Genomic DNA, 17377 nt, shown 5'->3' with positions numbered 1-17377 from the left:
GCCCATCCAGACTGCCGGTATTTTTCTTTGTCTGATATCGCCGCTCCGTCGCACTTTCTTTGTCGCATGTCTGGGCTCTCCTCCACATCGTTCCAGATACAGGTCAATTTTTCCACCTCCTTTGCAAATAGGAATGGCCCGCCCGGTCGATCATGCCGGTTAATCCAACTGTGGCTTTGGAAACAATTTCCATTGGAAGATTTCAGGGGAAATATTGGGCCAGAAGGAGGCGAACTGTTGACCGTGAGAAACCGGATAGACAATCCCCACGGCGAGCGTTTGAAGGTAACCTTACGCTTCTGTTTGGTTTGATTCACAGAGGGTCTTAGAGAAATTCAGTCATGGGTGAAGTAAGTTACAGTGGACAAGAGCTATCTAGAGAAGCTAATAAGTCACCAAAATCACAGACTGAACTCCGTACACGGTCCTCGATCTACGATCAGAACAACAAAGAAAGTCTCAAAATTAAGCCATTTCCAAACTATCATCGCCTACTCTGATGGTCAGATTGACGTGTCATACAAATCAGACGCCCAGGATAGCTCTAAATCCAGGCGCCATCTCTTGTCCTCGAAGCGAGATCCGACCACCGATCGCCGAAGTCAGAGTCACTTTGGACATTTAGTATTCGGCCGTGTTCGGGGTACTCTGGCAGATCTACTTGACCTACGCTATGCCTATGTCATGATAATGATGGAGGGTGGTAGACTTCAATTCACAACTGGGATTATAATCGAGCATTGCACATGACAGGACAGGATAGGTTCATCCGTAGACGGTTATCGTCGAGTCAGTACCAGAAAGTTACTCTTCCCTTGTTTCTGTCTCTTTTCCCTGTCAACTGACCTACAGGTTGATATCATCGTGACCTGTTGGAAAAGAAAGTATATCGACTCTGGCTGATCATTCGTCTCTGGAGTAGGTAGATCTGCGGACGAACCGGATCATCCCCATGGTGTACGGTTGATTTTCTGGAGAGGTCGGCAATCGGCATATTTCCTTCGATGCGTTGCGTTGGCTTTCACAAACTGCTGGTGGGTTGGTGTATGGTGTTTAGTCGTGGTGACTTTGAGCTGTGCAGTTGATGGGATAGTTGAGCCGAGTGCCATGTCCGATTTCCGTATCGCTAGATGCATTGAGCAGATGCGCATAATTGAGAGACGTCTAGACGTAAATTGGAGCATGTGATCGGCTATTAGTCCTGTCTTGGTGAAAGGACTTCGAATGGACGGGTTCGTAGGATCTCTGCTCATAGATTTTTATTGTTTGGTGGATCATGCGGTCCTATCTACCATAAGTCTGACTATCAGTGATAATTCGCATCAAGTGCGATGAACAATTTTTGCATTATTTTCGCCTTTTTTAGGACTCGCCCTGGTATCATTTTGCGAGACTCGGTAGTTTACAGCTATTTCATCTCTCGGGTTATCTTTTCGTAAGGTTGGTCTACTCCTAAGATCTCTATGAAAAAGTGTATACGGGATGTATATTGCCAAGTCTATAAGCGGGAAACAAAACGATTGATATCAAATCTAGCAACATACAAAGAAAAATAATTCTAATCCGTACACATTAAGCCATTCCCGTGAACTTGAAACCCTCAAGGCGCAAGTATCCGTATATACAAGACCGGGTCAACGTCCTCACCAGACGGTTACCCTTCATTTGGTGCGACAACGCCAGTGTCTATCACCGAATGATACCTCCCATTTACTGGGGGGTTCCGGAGGGAGCGGGAACGCTCACAAACGGAGTAGGGAAACCGTCAGCTCCGGGGATGCCGAAGCCGCTGGGGAGAGGAGTCGGGGGAGGGCCCGAGGGAGAAGCGAAGGCGAAAGGAGGGCCTTGCTGGCGCTTCTCACCACCCTGGCCACCGAAGACAGGGAAGCCGGATGGGGGAGGGCCGGAAGGAGTGGGGAAACCACTGGGAGGAGGGCCCGAGGGAGTAGGGAAGCCGAAAGGAGGCTCATCCTGGCGCTTCTGAGGAGGTCCCTGAGGAGCGGGGAATCCAGAGGGAGGAGGGCCCGAAGGAGTGGGGAATCCAGAGGGAGGAGGGCCCGAAGGAGTGGGCAAGCCGCTGGGAGGTCCCGAGGGAGTAGGGAAGCCGAAAGGAGGAGGTCCAGCGGGAGGTCCCTCCTGGCGCTTCTGGCCCTGGAATGGCGCGGGGAAACCGCTGGGAGGGGGACCGGAAGGAGTAGGGAAGCCACTAGGAGGTCCAGAGGGAGTGGGGAAACCACTGGGAGGAGGTCCCGAAGGAGTAGGGAAGCCGAAAGGAGGAGGTCCGGCGGGAGGTCCCTCCTGGCGCTTCTGGCCTTCGAAGGGAACGGGGAAGCCGCTTGGCGGGGCGGGGAAACCGCTAGGAGGACCGGAAGGGGTGGGGAAGCCACTGGGAGGAGGTCCAGAGGGAGTGGGGAAACCACTGGGAGGAGGTCCAGCGGGAGGACCTTCCTGGCGCTTCTGACCTTCGAAGGGGACGGGGAAGCCGCTTGGCGGGGCGGGGAAACCGCTAGGAGGAGGGCCGGAAGGAGTAGGGAAACCACTGGGCAGGCCGGAAGGAGGAGGGCCAGAGGGAGTAGGGCCGGCGGGAGGAGGACCCTCGAACTGAGGAGCGGGCATGGCGAGGGCACCGCCCAAGAAGCCAGCCATGGCCATACCAGTGAACTTCATGTTGGGAATAGGCTGATAAAATGAGAAGAAAATCAAATATTCAAAGAGGGGATGTGCTGCGGCTCTTGTGAAGGAGTGCAGACAAGTATGGATATGAGAGAGTAGATCTTGAAGAGCGGATGTCGCCTGGTCTTTATAGGAATCAACAGCGCCTAAAGGCGTCAGTGACGCTATGTGTTGCGGGCGATCGCCATGACCAGCCACAAGTCGGTGCAGCTTGGTGCCTGGACTTTCCAGTTTGCATCAGGAAAAGACCATTGTTGATCGTCAGAAAGGTGGAGCATGGGTTTTCCGAGCGGCGAGCCTACTGTGATCGGAGGTTCGGCGAGTCGAGTATCGCACTTTTGAGTTTCGAGGACTCGTGGAGCGCCAGGCTTGTTGCATGTTACAGGTAATCCCCGATGGATCTAACCATTCAGCAAAGTAAGTATCGACAGGATGAGGGAAGAAAACTGTCACAGAAGACCAACCTCCGCTCTCCATTCGAAACGAATTTACCTCATTGACGATCTTTGATGATGTGGAAGAGCCCAGTCGAGACTTGCTGACACCACTCGCAGTATATCTGGGACGCTGCCTCGGCAACAGCGATTTGTCGTCGAGATGGACCCACGGAGGCGACAAGAAGGCCACTCAAATAAACTTAATCCTTGAATCCTGTGGCTGGCGCTTGCAATCACCAGACATCTTGTTGTGACGTCGAACCAGCCTCGCCGTTTCCATCTGTTTCATCGTGCCACCAGTAAAGAATAATCACCTCAGTATTGCAATTAATTGCGACCGTTTTGTGTGCTCGTTGCGTCTGCCTGTCACCTTGCCACATAGGCACATACGATGGATTTTACTTGCCGATAGAGTCGACGGCCACTGCAGATCATTGATCAGTGGAGTCATATCCATGGGCTGATAAACAACGGCAGCGTCCACACAGCCCAATCCTCTGGCCCAACTCGTTTCAGGAGTCCGATCGGCATGCCAACACAGTAACGGTAGTTATTCTGGCGTGGACCGTGATGGCGTTGGTGTCGTCCACGGGCGCAAAGATTCCGGATCAGGTCTCTTCCAGTTCCAAGAGTATTACAGTCAAGTGATAACTCTGTTCCACCCTCTTAACCCTAGAAAATGTGGGCGGCAAAGTCTGAATCCATTCAAGAGGCTAGGATAAATCTGGGACGCCTTGTGTTCCAGTGGGAGAGGGCGGAACCCTGAGTCGTCCCTGAGGCCATTGGGCGGGGGATCTTGGGATGGTGGGAGGCGGTTTGGTCAATCATTACCAGAGAATTCCACGACGGTGGAGAACCGAAAAAATTAGAGGTTGGCCCCTTTCCCAGACAAGTAGTGATCGCAGAACGTAACTCTGATTCTTTCAGGCTCAATTGCTCGAATGGCTGCAAACTCCAGTCAGGGCTTCCGGTCTGCCGCTGCCGAGGGAATGTGGCACAGGGCTGAGACAGAGATTTCGGTTCCTGGATGAATTAGATTCGCTTTATTTTTGAGACATCTCAACAGTATTCCAACCTCATCTTGCGATACTGTCAATCTAGGCTTCTAGAACCTCGCTGATACCCAGGCGATGATGACCCTGAACCGTGGGGATGGCGAAACGGTGAGTAATGATGATGAAATGGGAGTCAGGGAAATCCCCCAAGTCCCCCAAATGTCCCCCAAATCCCACCGGGCGGAAAAAGGGCATGACGCGGCCTTGTTTGGTACCTCAGGCGACAAGGCATCATCGCGTCCCTCGTAGCCCACTTTCCTTGGAGACAATCTATTTTGGTTTCTTTTGGCTTCTGCACACCACAAGCTACGGCTTTTTAGCATTGCATCGAACTGTTACACGAAATCCAACGCTCGCCTTCGATGCAGATTCCACAGCTGCAGGTACAAGAGCCATCATCCACGACAAATCCACTGATCCGACATCGGCAAGATCAGATAACAACGCCATATGGAGACTGGAATTCGCTCAACAAACCGGTGGTTATGGTGGAGATGCAGCATCAGGGGTCATAAATCAGGTCGGTTAGGAGTCCAGGACAAGGCGAATTCTAATTTTCTGTGATCTTCAAGGCTGTTAACTGAATAGGTCTAGGACTCCTTCTATCCCTGCGCCGTCCTTATCATACTTTTCCCATCTCAACTTACTTGCCTTAAACTAGAACGACCTCATCCCACTAGATTCTAGAATCAAGTCTCCTGCCGTCCCAGATGTGTCACTGTTTCCTCGATCTCTGCTCGGTTACAGTTCCTGGATCTATTTGACATGGACTCCCGCTTCAACCGCCAGTTCGCGTCCACTCATTAAGGCTTCATTTCTATCGCTTAGATTATCACATGCATCGGTTACTCTGCCGAGTATCGTGACCGAACAACCTCATACTATGTACATCAATTGCGATCATCATTCACCGGAATTACTGTCGTCATTCTCGTGTTCATTCAGAATGCACGTTCTTATCTGATCGGATCTCTACATTCCGTTGATAAAGTTGTTGTGGGTTGTCTTCGTGGAAAATTACTCTATATGACTTGGCCGACGTAAGGGTGGGCGAATTTAAATAGACTTCTACCTACCTGGCACCGTCTACTTAAGCTTACCGTGAAGGAATGAGCTTCTATGTTGGGTTGTTGGTAGTCTGGTTAGCGTGTTGGTCAAGCTACTAACTACTGCCCGTCTTTGCCTGTGCTGTCATTGAGATTAGCATACATCCCCTAGTTACCCCTTTTTTTCTCTGCACGCCTTTTCTCCGAACTATATCCCCAATATTGTTGCTGTCATTATAGCAAAGTTTTCAACTTTATCCCATGCAGAACGTCTCTGTAGACATGTATCCAGTCCCAACTATCACTACGACCATTCCCATCAAATCGGCACTCGATATCGGGATTTGGTCGTTCAACATGTAGCCACACTATTTCTGGTTCTCCCCCGCATTCAGGGGATGAAAAGGAGTATCCAATGGCCCCCAGCTTCACTAGTAACTTGTCGAGTTGGTATATGCCGTGTCGCGTTGGGGGCAAGAAGGGAGGTTCCCGTCCGTGAATGGCGGCAGTGGCTTCCACCTGAAGGATTGAAGGATGCGGTGTAGAAACCTGAAGGATAATAGTTATGAAAGGTGCATTAGAAATATCCCCCATACGAGGAGGCTTCAGCATACCTTGGTCGTAGGCAGAAAATCTTGTCCGAGTTAGGAATGTCCAGAAACGGCTTCATTCTGGTGTGCTTTGGATCACCCCTCCAAGCCCTCCCCAAAAACCACATTTTTTGTTTTTAAAATATCATAGAATTAATCTTGGTGTATTAATGGTGTTTCTAGTATCATCCTAGATGTTGAATATTAGGTTTTAGTGTTTATTCTCTGCATTATTTTGGTGTTGTGATATGGATAAAAATCAGTCGGTTATATATTTTGGCTTCATCTTGAGCGAGCAAGCAATATATATATCAGCAGAGTTGATAGTATCGTTGGGCTACTTCTTGACATCAAAATCACAATAGCTAACCATATAACAAAAAATTATCGTTATTTTGACATATTGCTGATTTCTTCTATTCGTAACCTTTGCATGACTGATTCATGGTGGTTGTTGTTGCTTCTTCTCTTGTCAACATATGACGCCATGCCTCTCCGGCTGGGCAACATCTGACGCGTCAACGCAGCGATCGACCAACCACTCTGTGGAAACTCGAGTACTGTCGCCCATATGCAAGAGACAAGATCTTCTCATGATGAACTCGACGTGAATTCATTGCGCAACGACGAATACCGCGACCGAATAAACCACGACACTCCTATCCCGCTGTTCGCGTTGAACGCCGGCACAATGGCTTCTTCCAACAAAGCACAAATTCCAGGATTGCTTCCTACTCCATGGGTTTGCTGATCCCCCAATATCCAGGTGTACATAAAATATGCTATCCAAAATGTTGTTATCGTGGCGATTCGACGGATCAAGGGCTTCAAGGCAAATGCCCCTCATACACGTCGGAAGCCTGTTTGAACAGAGAAATTCCTTTTCTTTAGCTTCAAGCATGATCGCAATCGGCCAGGATATGCGAATTTCACGAAGGTCGTTTTGATCGCGTGTCTTTTATGTAGCGCATCGATGCAGAGAAATAGGACGTGGACCGTGATACATTCGCACACAGGACTCGGCCTTCTCTAGCATTCTGCTGCCTCATCTGGGTTATCCCAGGCATTATAATCTCGCCAAAACCCCAGGGCTTGGTTTGGATCAAACCACGGACGTCTTTGCCTGGCTGAATTACGAATCTACCATGCCCGACGACCCGATGCCCGCCCTTGACTCATGTCTGGTAAGAGAATATCGCACCCCTGAACCGTACTGTTGAATCCGAAGTAGCACAGTATTCTAATACTCTATGCAGTGTGACAATTTCTAGTCTCTTAACGCATATCATTCGAGATCCAGCATTCTTCGTCTGAAATAGCGTCGAACCTCATACCCATGTCAGATTCAACGGCATTTTTCGAAGGATGGTATATCGCAACAGATTAACCCAAGACACCACTGTCGACAATATTAGTCCGTATTGGATACCCACCTCCGATCCGGGGCAGTTTCTTATACCCGCTGGCCGTGAAATGTCTTGAGTCTTGTGCAAGGCCAAACTATTCCCTTTCTATACCGGACATGCCAGGGGGCGCTATTAAGGGGCGAAGTCAGACCGTGGAGCTGTTATCTGACAAAGGTCGGCGTTCTATCTTCATGAAAAGTCATCAAGTCGCAGGATATTCAGTTTACCCAAATTTCTAGACCGAGCGATGGCCTTGCAATGATTTCCGAGAGAGCCGGATACAAACGCGTTAGTAACTGCGCGATGCCTAGATGAGACAGCGGATAGATTGGTGGCTTTTGAGAGGAGACCCAGGCCATGATGGATGCCCCGGTTATAAATAATTCAAGGCCCTCTATTTGTGGGTTGCTTGATGTTGATTTATTCCTGCATGTCACTGGCGAAGGGGATTTTGGTCTCGGTTTATAAATCCGGATGATTTTTGCTTGTCCAAAAACTCCACAAATTGGATCTATGCCGACTCCGATCGAATTTTCATTAATCAAAGCACGTTTCAACTAGAGTTGGTCGTCATGTTGATATAAGCTAACATCAATTGACGTGTTTTAGGGTGAAACATGCTCTTTTCAGTCTCGTCAAGATCGAGTATAAATACTCCGATCACGATCTTGAGTTGAAATGACCACGGCACTGGTTGCTTAACTTTGCTTAACTTTGCTTAACTTTCTCGTGTATACTATCTTATCCTGTTTTCAATACAAAATGCTTCTCACTCTCGCTCTTCTCCCAACCTTGGGCCTTGCCCTCGCCACCAAACGCGATGACACCTGGGGCGGAAGCGTATCCCTGGGCCCAACCAAGTCCACCATCACCAACGCCGTGACAACCCTCATCCCCGGCGCCGCACCCGCAACCCAGAATGGCGAGCTCTTCCTCTGGCCAGGAATGAGCAACGGCACTGGCGATCTCGTACAGACGACTCTCGAGAGCTGGGCAAGCAATGATTGGTGCGGCGCGGAGAGCGGACAATGGTGTGTTCGCGCGAGCTTGTTCGGAAGCTTTGGACAACTGGATGGAAGTGCCAGTGCTGTCAGTGGGGATGAGAAGGTCCGCATCGAGTATAACTTGGAATCGGATGGGGAGACGTGGTTGCAGTATGTGTCTTTTTTTATCCCTTCGTAATGTGTTGGGACTGGGATGGGTACACTGACATGTTGGTAGGAATGTGACCAACGCGGATACCGGCAAGGTGTTGTCGACCTTCTCGCACAACTCGGGCCCTTATATGACTGGGTATGTTAGACTTCATGAAGTTTCTTCGTGATATATAGGCTAATTTGTGTAGATATGGTACCGGGACCGAATGTGATAGTGATTGCACTGGCACGGTCGCAGCCCAGCAATACCTCAACACGGTCATCACTCTGGCTGAGGCCGATGAGAGCTTCGGCAGCACCATCGCTAAGGCTGGCAGCGCGACCTACGAAGGATTGAGCTCGAGCGAGGGCGGCAAGGTGTGGACCATTAAGACGATCAATGTGCCTGCCATGCAGAGCTCCTAGATCTACGATGTACAGTCGGATCTTCCCAGATGTATGTGCATATATTGGAGTGATAAAACGGGATAGCTACTTACTCGACAGTAATATTGACATGAAGAAGTAAATACATTTATTTGATTTTCATTTTTTTTTAACCATTCCATATATGTATATACAGCCAGCTGTATATTTACAGTTTGTTTTCCCCTGTCTCCCAACGACTACTCATTGAAGTCGACATGCACGGCCAAACGCACGGCGTCAGTGTTGACCTTACCACCGATGCCATCAATCGCGGCCATGTCCTTCGTGTATGCATTCACAACCTTCTCAGCACCGGTTGTGATGTACGAACATCTCGAGCCGGACGATTCACAGATACGCATTCCTTGCACATCTTGGCTAGCGGCCTGGGCCTGAATGGCCGAGACATCCCATCCTGACCAGGCCTTGTTCTTGCTGTCACCAAAGTCGAACTCTCCCCAGGTGCAGGAGTAACCGCCGTAGTTGTCGGTGGGCAGCTTGGTACCCTTAGCGGCACCCCATCCACCCTGGGAGTTCACATCGAAGGCAACGTACTTGGACTCGCCAGCTTCAATGGTAAGGTTCAGGGCGGAGTGTCCGTACCATCCGTCCATCTTTCCATCGGGGCCGATCTTGTTCCAGATGACGACGGTCCAGGGGTCCTTGTTGCTGCCGGTGAACTTGACGACATACTTGTAGTTGTGGGCCTTTGCACTGGAGACTTCGATGATGTTGCTTCCCCAGGGGCTACCGACATTACCCTTGTATGTGTTACCAGTGCCGGAGGCGGTGGTACGTTTGCCGAAGCCGGCTGTGGAGAAGGAACCGCCGGCAGGGGTGGCAGTCCAGTTGGAGGAATCGGAGGCTGTTGAGGTCTTGGTTGCAGCTGCGGTGTGGGTGGTGTGGGTTTTGGTGGCAGCTGAAGCTTCAGAGCGAGTGGAGGTGGAGGTGTGGAAGCTAGTGTGGGTGGAGGTGGTGGTTGGGATAGCGTGATCAGTGGTTTGGGTAGCAGGCACGACCTGGACGGTTGTGGTTGGGGCACCACCACCGGCGGGATAGTCAGTGACGGTCTTGGTGACCATGACGACGTCCACGTCGAGGGCAGTGGAGGTCTGGACCTCTGTGGCAACACCGCCACTGGCATCCCTGGCTTCGATGTTGGAATTCTCATGGTGGTGAGCATGGCGGCGGACGTGGCCGTGAAGGCGAGCCTCGACGGAGACAGCCGCAGCGAGCAGCAGCAAAGACTTCCACTGCATGATGAATGAATGTATGAAGGAATGTGGTCAGAAGCTCTGTATTCTGCACTGCAGACGAAAGCAACTGAGAAACGACAAACGAACGATTTAAAAATCGAAGGAACGACTAGAAGGAATGGCTGATGGAGAGGAAAAGGAGAGAACGGGGGGCGAGGATGGGGGATGTATATGAAGGCGATGGAGGCCTAGACTAGAAAACTGCCCACCACACTCCACAGACGAAAAAAATGAAAGAAAAAAGTCAAGTGGGACCGAACGCGCCAGCCAAGATTGAGAGTGAGAGAGGACACCAGTCAGCGTCAGCGTGGGTGAGACGCCATGGTGATTTAGTAGTGACTGTATCCTCTAGTCAGAGGTGGCTGAGGGGGGTGGAGGAGCTGATTCGACGGGCTTGAAGATTAGGGAGACGTCAACCACAGGACGAAACGGAGAATAAGAAGGGAAAAAACAAGAAGCACCAGTAAATAAAGCTGTGTTTTGATTTCCCCATCAATTCAGGAACGGGCATGCCATACGACGTCAGCATCCCCTCCTTGCGTCGTCACATTCTCTGGTGCCATGTGTAGCAGCGCTGGCATTTCTGGTGTAACTTTTCAGATTTGAGACACCAGCAGGAAATCTAGATCTTGGCCATCTCGTCCATGGCGAAAGAAATTTTATAGATCCAAAGTCAATGCAGCCTTCGCACAAATGCAGCATTTCATCTTGCCGATCGGCTCATCTCCAATTCATCTCCACGTGTGGCAGATGGATCAACAACAGATCGTCCCGCGCTGATATTACTCACTCATCTGACATCTGAAGCGGTTCATGAGGTTATTCATATTCTTCAAACACTGCGTGTTTCCTCCTGACTCTTCTCACCCATCCATCTCACTCTTCAGAGTCAGAAAAGAAAAACACAGTCGCACAAAGTGGGGCGCTTACTTACGTACGCTCTGGTCGCTAGGAACCGCCGGAGATGAAGCGACGCTGGCCTTCAAACTAGCGGCTGTTTTGATAGGACCAGCAGCACTAGAACTATCGACTATTGAGTTTAATAGGTGGTTCTGCTGGAGCGTTCATTTCGGAGTTCGGCTGTTCGATTGCAGCAGCCAAGCGTTGGTTGCCTTGTACGTGGCCTTGTCGGTGAGTTGGGTGACTGAATAATATTCCAACGGGCAATCAGGGGGTTGATGAGTCGTGGATGATTGAGCACGATTGAGAATGATCGATATCCAAGTCAGATATCGAAGACAAAAAAAGAAAACAGTGGCAAAATTGATGCTGATGTTTTGGTCAGACTGAATCGTGATTGGTCGTTATTCATAAATCCACACTAATTATTGTCACTCCACAACCACAGATCCGCGTTCAAATCTGTATCCAACAGAAGATTATTCTGCGCATTCAACTCATCCGTTGCAGAAAGCATCTGATTCAGCGATGTCCCGAAATCTCTCCATCCAAATAATAATTCCTCCTCCTGCATCCCGCCAACTGACGACAGGTCGGGCGCTTCCTCCAGATGTGACGTATTTGGCTGACTCGTCGGTATTCTGTCGAGACTCAACGGTGTCACTAACTGCGTCTGGTCAATATGCCTTTGAGTCGGTCGCTCAGGACGTGATGTTGGTGCGGGTTGATTGAGTGGCTGGGCCATTTCTTCCAGAAGTTCGATTTCCGATTTGCGGAACTGCGCGATGCGGCTTCCCCGGGTGATCATCTCGTCGAGCAGACTAAACCCCATTTCCCGGTAACCATGGTCGGGCAGCATATCAGGGATAACCACAGATATCAGAGATAAGATGAAAGAGGCGGAAAAGAGATTTTCGAGATCGAAAGGGAGAAAGTTTTCTAATACACGTCAGCTACGTCATATCAGTCAGCGATTGACATACCAAGGAGGTTCTGGTCGCGCAGAGCAGACAGTATTTTAAGTGATTTGATCGACGAATCGATACACGCTTGGATAAGAGTTCGAACGGGAGAGGAAAGCGTTCGGAGCCCATCGCCATCATCGAAGCAGTTCATGCGTTCCCATAATAGACTCAGAACGAGCGGTCGGACGGTGACGATGATACACTGAAGAGTCAGACTTGGCTTGTTTCAGGATGGAAATAGAAGACATACCAAATGGCATGATAACGTCAGCCGAGTTGTAACACCGGAGATTGCATCGACTGAGCTTTGAAAACGATGAGAGAAGACGTCTTCGAGTTCCCGCGACAGATTTGCCATTTCATGTAAGACGCTTCGCACCTTTCGCAGGAAGACCCCGCCCAGCTTGCCATCCGCACTGTACACGGCTGAAAAAGTTATTAAAAGAAAAATCTTATCTATACTGCTGACTTACTATTAATAACCCGTGTGATGACCTGCGAGATCTTCACATGCAAACTAAATGCAGCAGTCTGTTGTGAGCACGACCGGGGATCCCAGAGAACAGCCGTGATGTCTTCATCGTTGACCGAATTTGGTGCTCCGATAAGCGATGCGAATTTGCGATCGAGAATATATACTGTCCACCAGATATTGGTAGATCGCTCGGCCACCTTTTCTCCCAGTTGATCGACCGGCAAAGCGCGATGGAAGCCTTCTACTAGAGCCATACGCATGGCGTGACCGATCTATCCCATGAGATACAACCCTTCCGACGAAAGTGGGAAAGACTTACGTAGCAATAAGCAGAATCTCTAATATCCACCGAATGGAAGTAAAGCGCAACCATGGCTAGTACTTCAATCGCTAGGATCGGCTCCCTCCAGAGCGCAGTAATATCGGGCAACAGTGACATGGCTCTTGTAAAGAATTTCGTCCATGTGGATGTATTGGACGTGGTTCGGATCGGAGCCAGAAACGCCTCGCCAAATGCCAATATAACCAGAAACTGTACATACCACAACCGACACTCGTTGACCTTTCCAGCTGCGTCTTCATAGAACTCGTGGAGATTACGGAGAAATTCCTCTTCATCAAACAGTCGATACAAATGACCGAGATGAAATTTGACCGTGTTGAGCATGTAGAGAGCGTATTCTAGTGAGGGTAAGCCGCTCACATCTGGTGGATCGCTAGAAGCCGCTTGAGTTAGGTGTAATTGATATGCATCTCCGTCCACGGCGAAGGGAATTGGTTTGGTGTTGCTGGGATCGAGGCGGGCTTGGAGGATGGTGAGGGCGCGACGACTGAAGGACCAGGTGGACGTTGGTCCGAGAAATACTATTTTGTCAGTGATTGACTGCTGATTGAGAAAAGGTATATAGAGAAAACATACGCCAGGTTCGCTGTCCCTGTCCGCGTCCCGTATGCTTGAAGTATCTCGGCCAGACCAACGGATTCGAGGCGAATCGTTCTTCGAATCGAGTCTCGGTGGGTTCCGCCGTTTGCCCCTCAGTTTCTGATGCTGGTTCTTCTGGTAAGGCATAATAATAATTAGTATAGCCCAATTGAGATGTTTCAATTGAATTCCTTACCGTATTCGACACTGTTCACACTGTCCCCGCTCACACGACGCCGTTTCTTTTCGGACCCCAGCCCCTCAACTTCTTCGAGTCTCCGTTTCATCGACCGAAAGAGTCTGGCAATTAGCATGGAATAATAAATTGAGAAGAATAAGAGACATACTCCTCCGAAACGACAATCTTCCGATCCTCTTCAAACACGCATTCTTGGCGACGCTGCTGGCACTTGTCGCACGGATTCGTGCCGGAGCACTTGACCTTGCGAGAACGACATCGTTGACATCTGGCGAGTCAGAAATGGCGACTTCAAGATGAATTGATCGACTTACGCGTTTGTCGCTCTGCGCTGCCGACTGGAATCCATTGATATATACAGTATATGATGCAGCAAGAATTTGTTGGATTGTCGGTTGATATTATCGACGGGGATTGTTGCTTATCGGCCGTTATCGGTGAGTCAGCAACCCCGCATTTGGATAGGGAAACGATCGACTTTGGATATCTGGAGATACAAAATCAATTTGTCATTTGAAGATGGTTGGACTATACTGAGATAGAGATAAATTGATCCGGGAGCAGCTTGTGCATGTTTGGTAACTCCCTAGACATGCAAATGCGTTATAAACCAGATACGAGAGGGAAAGCCTATCTGGAATTCCTCTAGGCACTGTAATTCCATAAACTTGTCAAATCACAATGGGTTTCCCTATCCATTCTCCTTCTTCATTCTGATGATATTTATCCAGCATGAGAAAAGGGTAGACAGACTGACGCTGCGGCTGAGACCAGCAGGCAAGAGGCCAGATGCCCGCCCTCGGCACGGTTGTACTGCTGACGTCCCTGCATGTCCGTAGAAACAAAGCAATCCCGTTGAGCCGGACTGACTTACTATAGAGATGCCAGCAAAGTCAAGAAAAAGCAAAATCGAAGAAAGGAAGCTATCGCTGAATAGAGTGTGCAGGTGCTATCTTATCGCTTATCTTATCCAGCTATACCACGCTAAACCCTGTAAGGCAATAGATGCGCCACGGTGATATCAGCAAATCAGAGGAGAGTCCCGGCCCTTCTTCGCCCATCTCCATCTTGGCGTGTGAGTAAAAAGACTTGTTATTGGCTGTTATTCCAGTGGAAATCCACAGCCGGTGGAGAAAACAGTTGGATTGCCTCAGGGCATTCTCCAGATATGCGATTCCAGCAGGTTATAAAGACCCTGATGTGCCACGTCGCAGTCTGACTTTATCCTTCTTCTTCTCAACTTCTCCTCCTCCTCATCACACTCCATCATGTCGCCCCTCCACCCCTTTGACCCCGTCACTCCCGGGGAAATCCAACTGGCGGTGAAGATCCTCCAGAATGCCTTCCCTGGTGTGTCGTTGCGATACAAGAAGATTGATATCCAGGAACCAGCAAAGAAGGATGTCATCCCTTTTATCGAGGCAGAGAGACTGAGACAGCCTCTCCCTCCCAAACCCGCTCGCTTGCTGCAGGTTCTTTTCCACCGGTTGGATACCGGGGCATTCTTCAAAGGATTGTTGAACGCAGAGACTCGATCAGTGGCTTATATGAAGGAGTTACCGAAAGACATCCAGGTATGTTTCCTTCTTCTTCTTAAATTTTTTTTTTTTTTTTAAATAATTAGGAAATGGTGCTGACTCTTCAGGGCCCCGTTGATGTCGACGAAATGATCGATATCGAACAGCTTTGCCTCAATCATCCCGCCGTCCAAGCAGAAGTGGCCAAGCTGCAACTGCCGCCTGGAATGACTGTCTGCAACGATCCTTGGATCTACGGTTCCGACGACCCCAATGAAAGTCGTCGTTTGTTCCAGTGTTACATGTACATTATTGCTCTGGACCATCCCCAGAACAACCACTATTCGCTTCCGTGCCGATTCTCGCCTGTCTTTGATGGCATCACACGGGAACTCGTCCGGATTGATTATCTTCCTGCGGGCCCTGACACCATGACCGCTGAGACACAACCATGGAAACCAGTCGAGACTATCCAGTATGCACACGATCTTCTGCAAGAACCGTTGCGAACAGACCTCAAGCCGTATATCGTGCAGCAACCAGAAGGTCCTTCGTTCAACGCCCAAGGAAATGCCGTCTCCTGGCAGAAGTGGAACTTTAGAGTGGGATACAACAACCGAGAAGGTCTCGTCCTTTATAACATCACCTATGATGGACGGAACACCTTCTACCGTCTCTCCATGTCCGAGATGACTGTTCCATACGGAGACCCCCGTGCACCATTTCACCGCAAGCAAGCGTTTGACGTCGGTGATGTCGGATTCGGAATTACAGCCAACCAGCTCTCTCTTGGCTGTGACTGCCTCGGTCACATCAAGTATTTCGACGGCTACCGCGCAGACTCAAACGGTAACCCCATCCAGCTCAAGAACGTCATTTGTCTCCACGAACAAGACAACGGCCTGCAGCACAAGCACACCAACTACCGCTCAGGCGCAGCAACCGTGGTCCGCAACCGCCAGCTAGTCGTGCAGATGATCTGCACCGTCGCCAACTACGAATACATCTTCGCCTTCATCTTCGACCAAGCAGCCAACATCGAAGTCGAGGTTCGAGCAACCGGCATCCTCTCCACCGTCCCCTTCGATAACGAAAAATTCGGCTCCACCGTCCCCTGGGGAACAAACGTCGGACCAGGCGTCATGGCCCCATACCATCAACACATGTTCTCCCTCCGCATGGACCCCGCCCTGGACGGATTCAACAACACAGTCTACTACGAAGACAGCGTCCCCATGCCCGAAGACGACAACAACCCCTACGGCGTCGGCTACACAACCGAGCAAACCGTGCTCAAAACCAGCGGCAGCGCAAAGACCAACATCGAGCGCCACCGCGTGTTCAAAATCCGAAACGACAACATCATTAACCCTATCACCTACAAGCCTATCGCGTATAAGCTGCAAACAGCACCAAGCCAGATGCTCCTCGCCGGCAAGAACTCGTTTGGCGTCCGTCGCGCCGAGTTCGCTACCCAGCCTATCTGGGTTACTAAGTACCGGGACGACGAGCTCTTCGCGGCAGGTGAATTCACCAACCAATCGAAGGAATCCCAAGGCGTGGAGAAGTGGGCGAAACGGAATGACTCGGTTGAGAATGAGGATCTCGTTCTCTGGCATAGTAAGCTCCCCTTTATCTATTATTCACGAGGATTGCCAATACTAACATCATCAGCCTTCGGCCTCACTCATAACCCCCGTATTGAAGATTTCCCGGTCATGCCAATGGAAAAGGTCAGCGTCATGCTCCGACCGGACGGCTTCTTCACCAAGAACCCTGCGCTGGATGTACCCGCATCCACGCAGTCATTCAACAAGTCGACACTGCACCCAGAGCCAGCGGCATGCTGCGCCGGAGACAGAAACGTGAAGTTGTAATGAAGAGTACTAGATAGATGATATATATATTTCATGAATGATAATGAACAACTTGATCATACTTATCAATACCATCCACGTACATGCAGTGCCCACCCTAAGCCTGTCAAATGAATTAATTATCCTCATCGTCGTCATCCTCATCATCACTATCACTGTCACCATCCCCACCATCATCCTCCTTCCCACCAATCCCAGTATTCAAAAGACCATCATCACCTCCAATCCCAAGAAGATGGCCATCATTGACAACATTCAAACCGTCGTCATTCAAGAGTTTCGTACCAAGAACGCCGTCATCGCTGCCAATGCCAAGGGGACCACCCTTATCATCGTCGTCATCTCTGACGGAAAGCGAGGGTTTAGGAGACTGCATTGATATCATTGTTAGCCTTAATCTTCAACAGTGAAAGAAAGGCGGGTAAACATACACCCGCTGGGGCGGCAATCGCCAGTCCCAAAAACACGGCAAGAGGAATAAGAAAATGCATTGT

General features: G+C 49.8%; 6 protein-coding genes across 6 annotated transcripts; 2 read left to right on the top strand and 4 right to left on the bottom strand.

Annotated features, from left to right (window-relative positions):
* Window positions 1–1476: 1476 nt before the first annotated feature.
* On the bottom strand, window positions 1477–2856 carry ASPWEDRAFT_46624 (uncharacterized protein). Its single transcript, XM_040836802.1, has one exon. The coding sequence runs from the start codon at window positions 2665–2667 to the stop codon at window positions 1711–1713; it is 957 nt and encodes a 318-aa protein (XP_040683528.1). The 5' UTR covers window positions 2668–2856; the 3' UTR covers window positions 1477–1710.
* Window positions 2857–7969: 5113 nt separating this feature from the next.
* ASPWEDRAFT_121850 (uncharacterized protein) lies at window positions 7970–8769 on the top strand (the record flags this gene model as incomplete). Its single annotated transcript, XM_040829116.1, has 3 exons — window positions 7970–8361; window positions 8429–8500; window positions 8553–8769. 3 exons carry the CDS (start codon window positions 7970–7972, stop codon window positions 8767–8769), a joined length of 681 nt encoding a protein of 226 aa, XP_040683527.1.
* A 200-nt stretch (window positions 8770–8969) lies between these two features.
* Window positions 8970–10031, bottom strand: ASPWEDRAFT_122132 (uncharacterized protein; the record flags this gene model as incomplete). The annotated part of the gene is made up of 1 exon (XM_040829130.1): window positions 8970–10031. One exon carries the CDS (start codon window positions 10029–10031, stop codon window positions 8970–8972), a length of 1062 nt encoding a protein of 353 aa, XP_040683526.1.
* Window positions 10032–11349: 1318 nt separating this feature from the next.
* ASPWEDRAFT_177584 (putative C6 transcription factor) lies at window positions 11350–13838 on the bottom strand (the record flags this gene model as incomplete). The annotated part of the gene is made up of 9 exons (XM_040831682.1): window positions 11350–11867; window positions 11912–12095; window positions 12144–12319; window positions 12367–12640; window positions 12688–13232; window positions 13288–13425; window positions 13487–13590; window positions 13638–13757; window positions 13804–13838. 9 exons carry the CDS (start codon window positions 13836–13838, stop codon window positions 11350–11352), a joined length of 2094 nt encoding a protein of 697 aa, XP_040683525.1.
* Window positions 13839–14595: 757 nt separating this feature from the next.
* Window positions 14596–17240, top strand: ASPWEDRAFT_46612 (copper amine oxidase). The gene is made up of 3 exons (XM_040836801.1): window positions 14596–15063; window positions 15135–16626; window positions 16681–17240. Exons 1-3 carry the CDS (start codon window positions 14758–14760, stop codon window positions 16881–16883), a joined length of 2001 nt encoding a protein of 666 aa, XP_040683524.1. The 5' UTR covers window positions 14596–14757; the 3' UTR covers window positions 16884–17240.
* ASPWEDRAFT_177582 (uncharacterized protein) lies at window positions 16999–17374 on the bottom strand (the record flags this gene model as incomplete). The annotated part of the gene is made up of 2 exons (XM_040831681.1): window positions 16999–17253; window positions 17315–17374. 2 exons carry the CDS (start codon window positions 17372–17374, stop codon window positions 16999–17001), a joined length of 315 nt encoding a protein of 104 aa, XP_040683523.1.
* Between the last annotated feature and the right edge of the window lie 3 nt (window positions 17375–17377).

Source organism: Aspergillus wentii, assembly GCF_001890725.1.
Source record: "Aspergillus wentii DTO 134E9 unplaced genomic scaffold ASPWEscaffold_10, whole genome shotgun sequence".
Classification (NCBI taxonomy): Eukaryota; Fungi; Ascomycota; class Eurotiomycetes; order Eurotiales; family Aspergillaceae; genus Aspergillus; species Aspergillus wentii.
The sequence above is the reverse complement of the archived record's forward strand: the minus strand, read 5'-3'. Positions and strand labels throughout refer to the sequence as shown.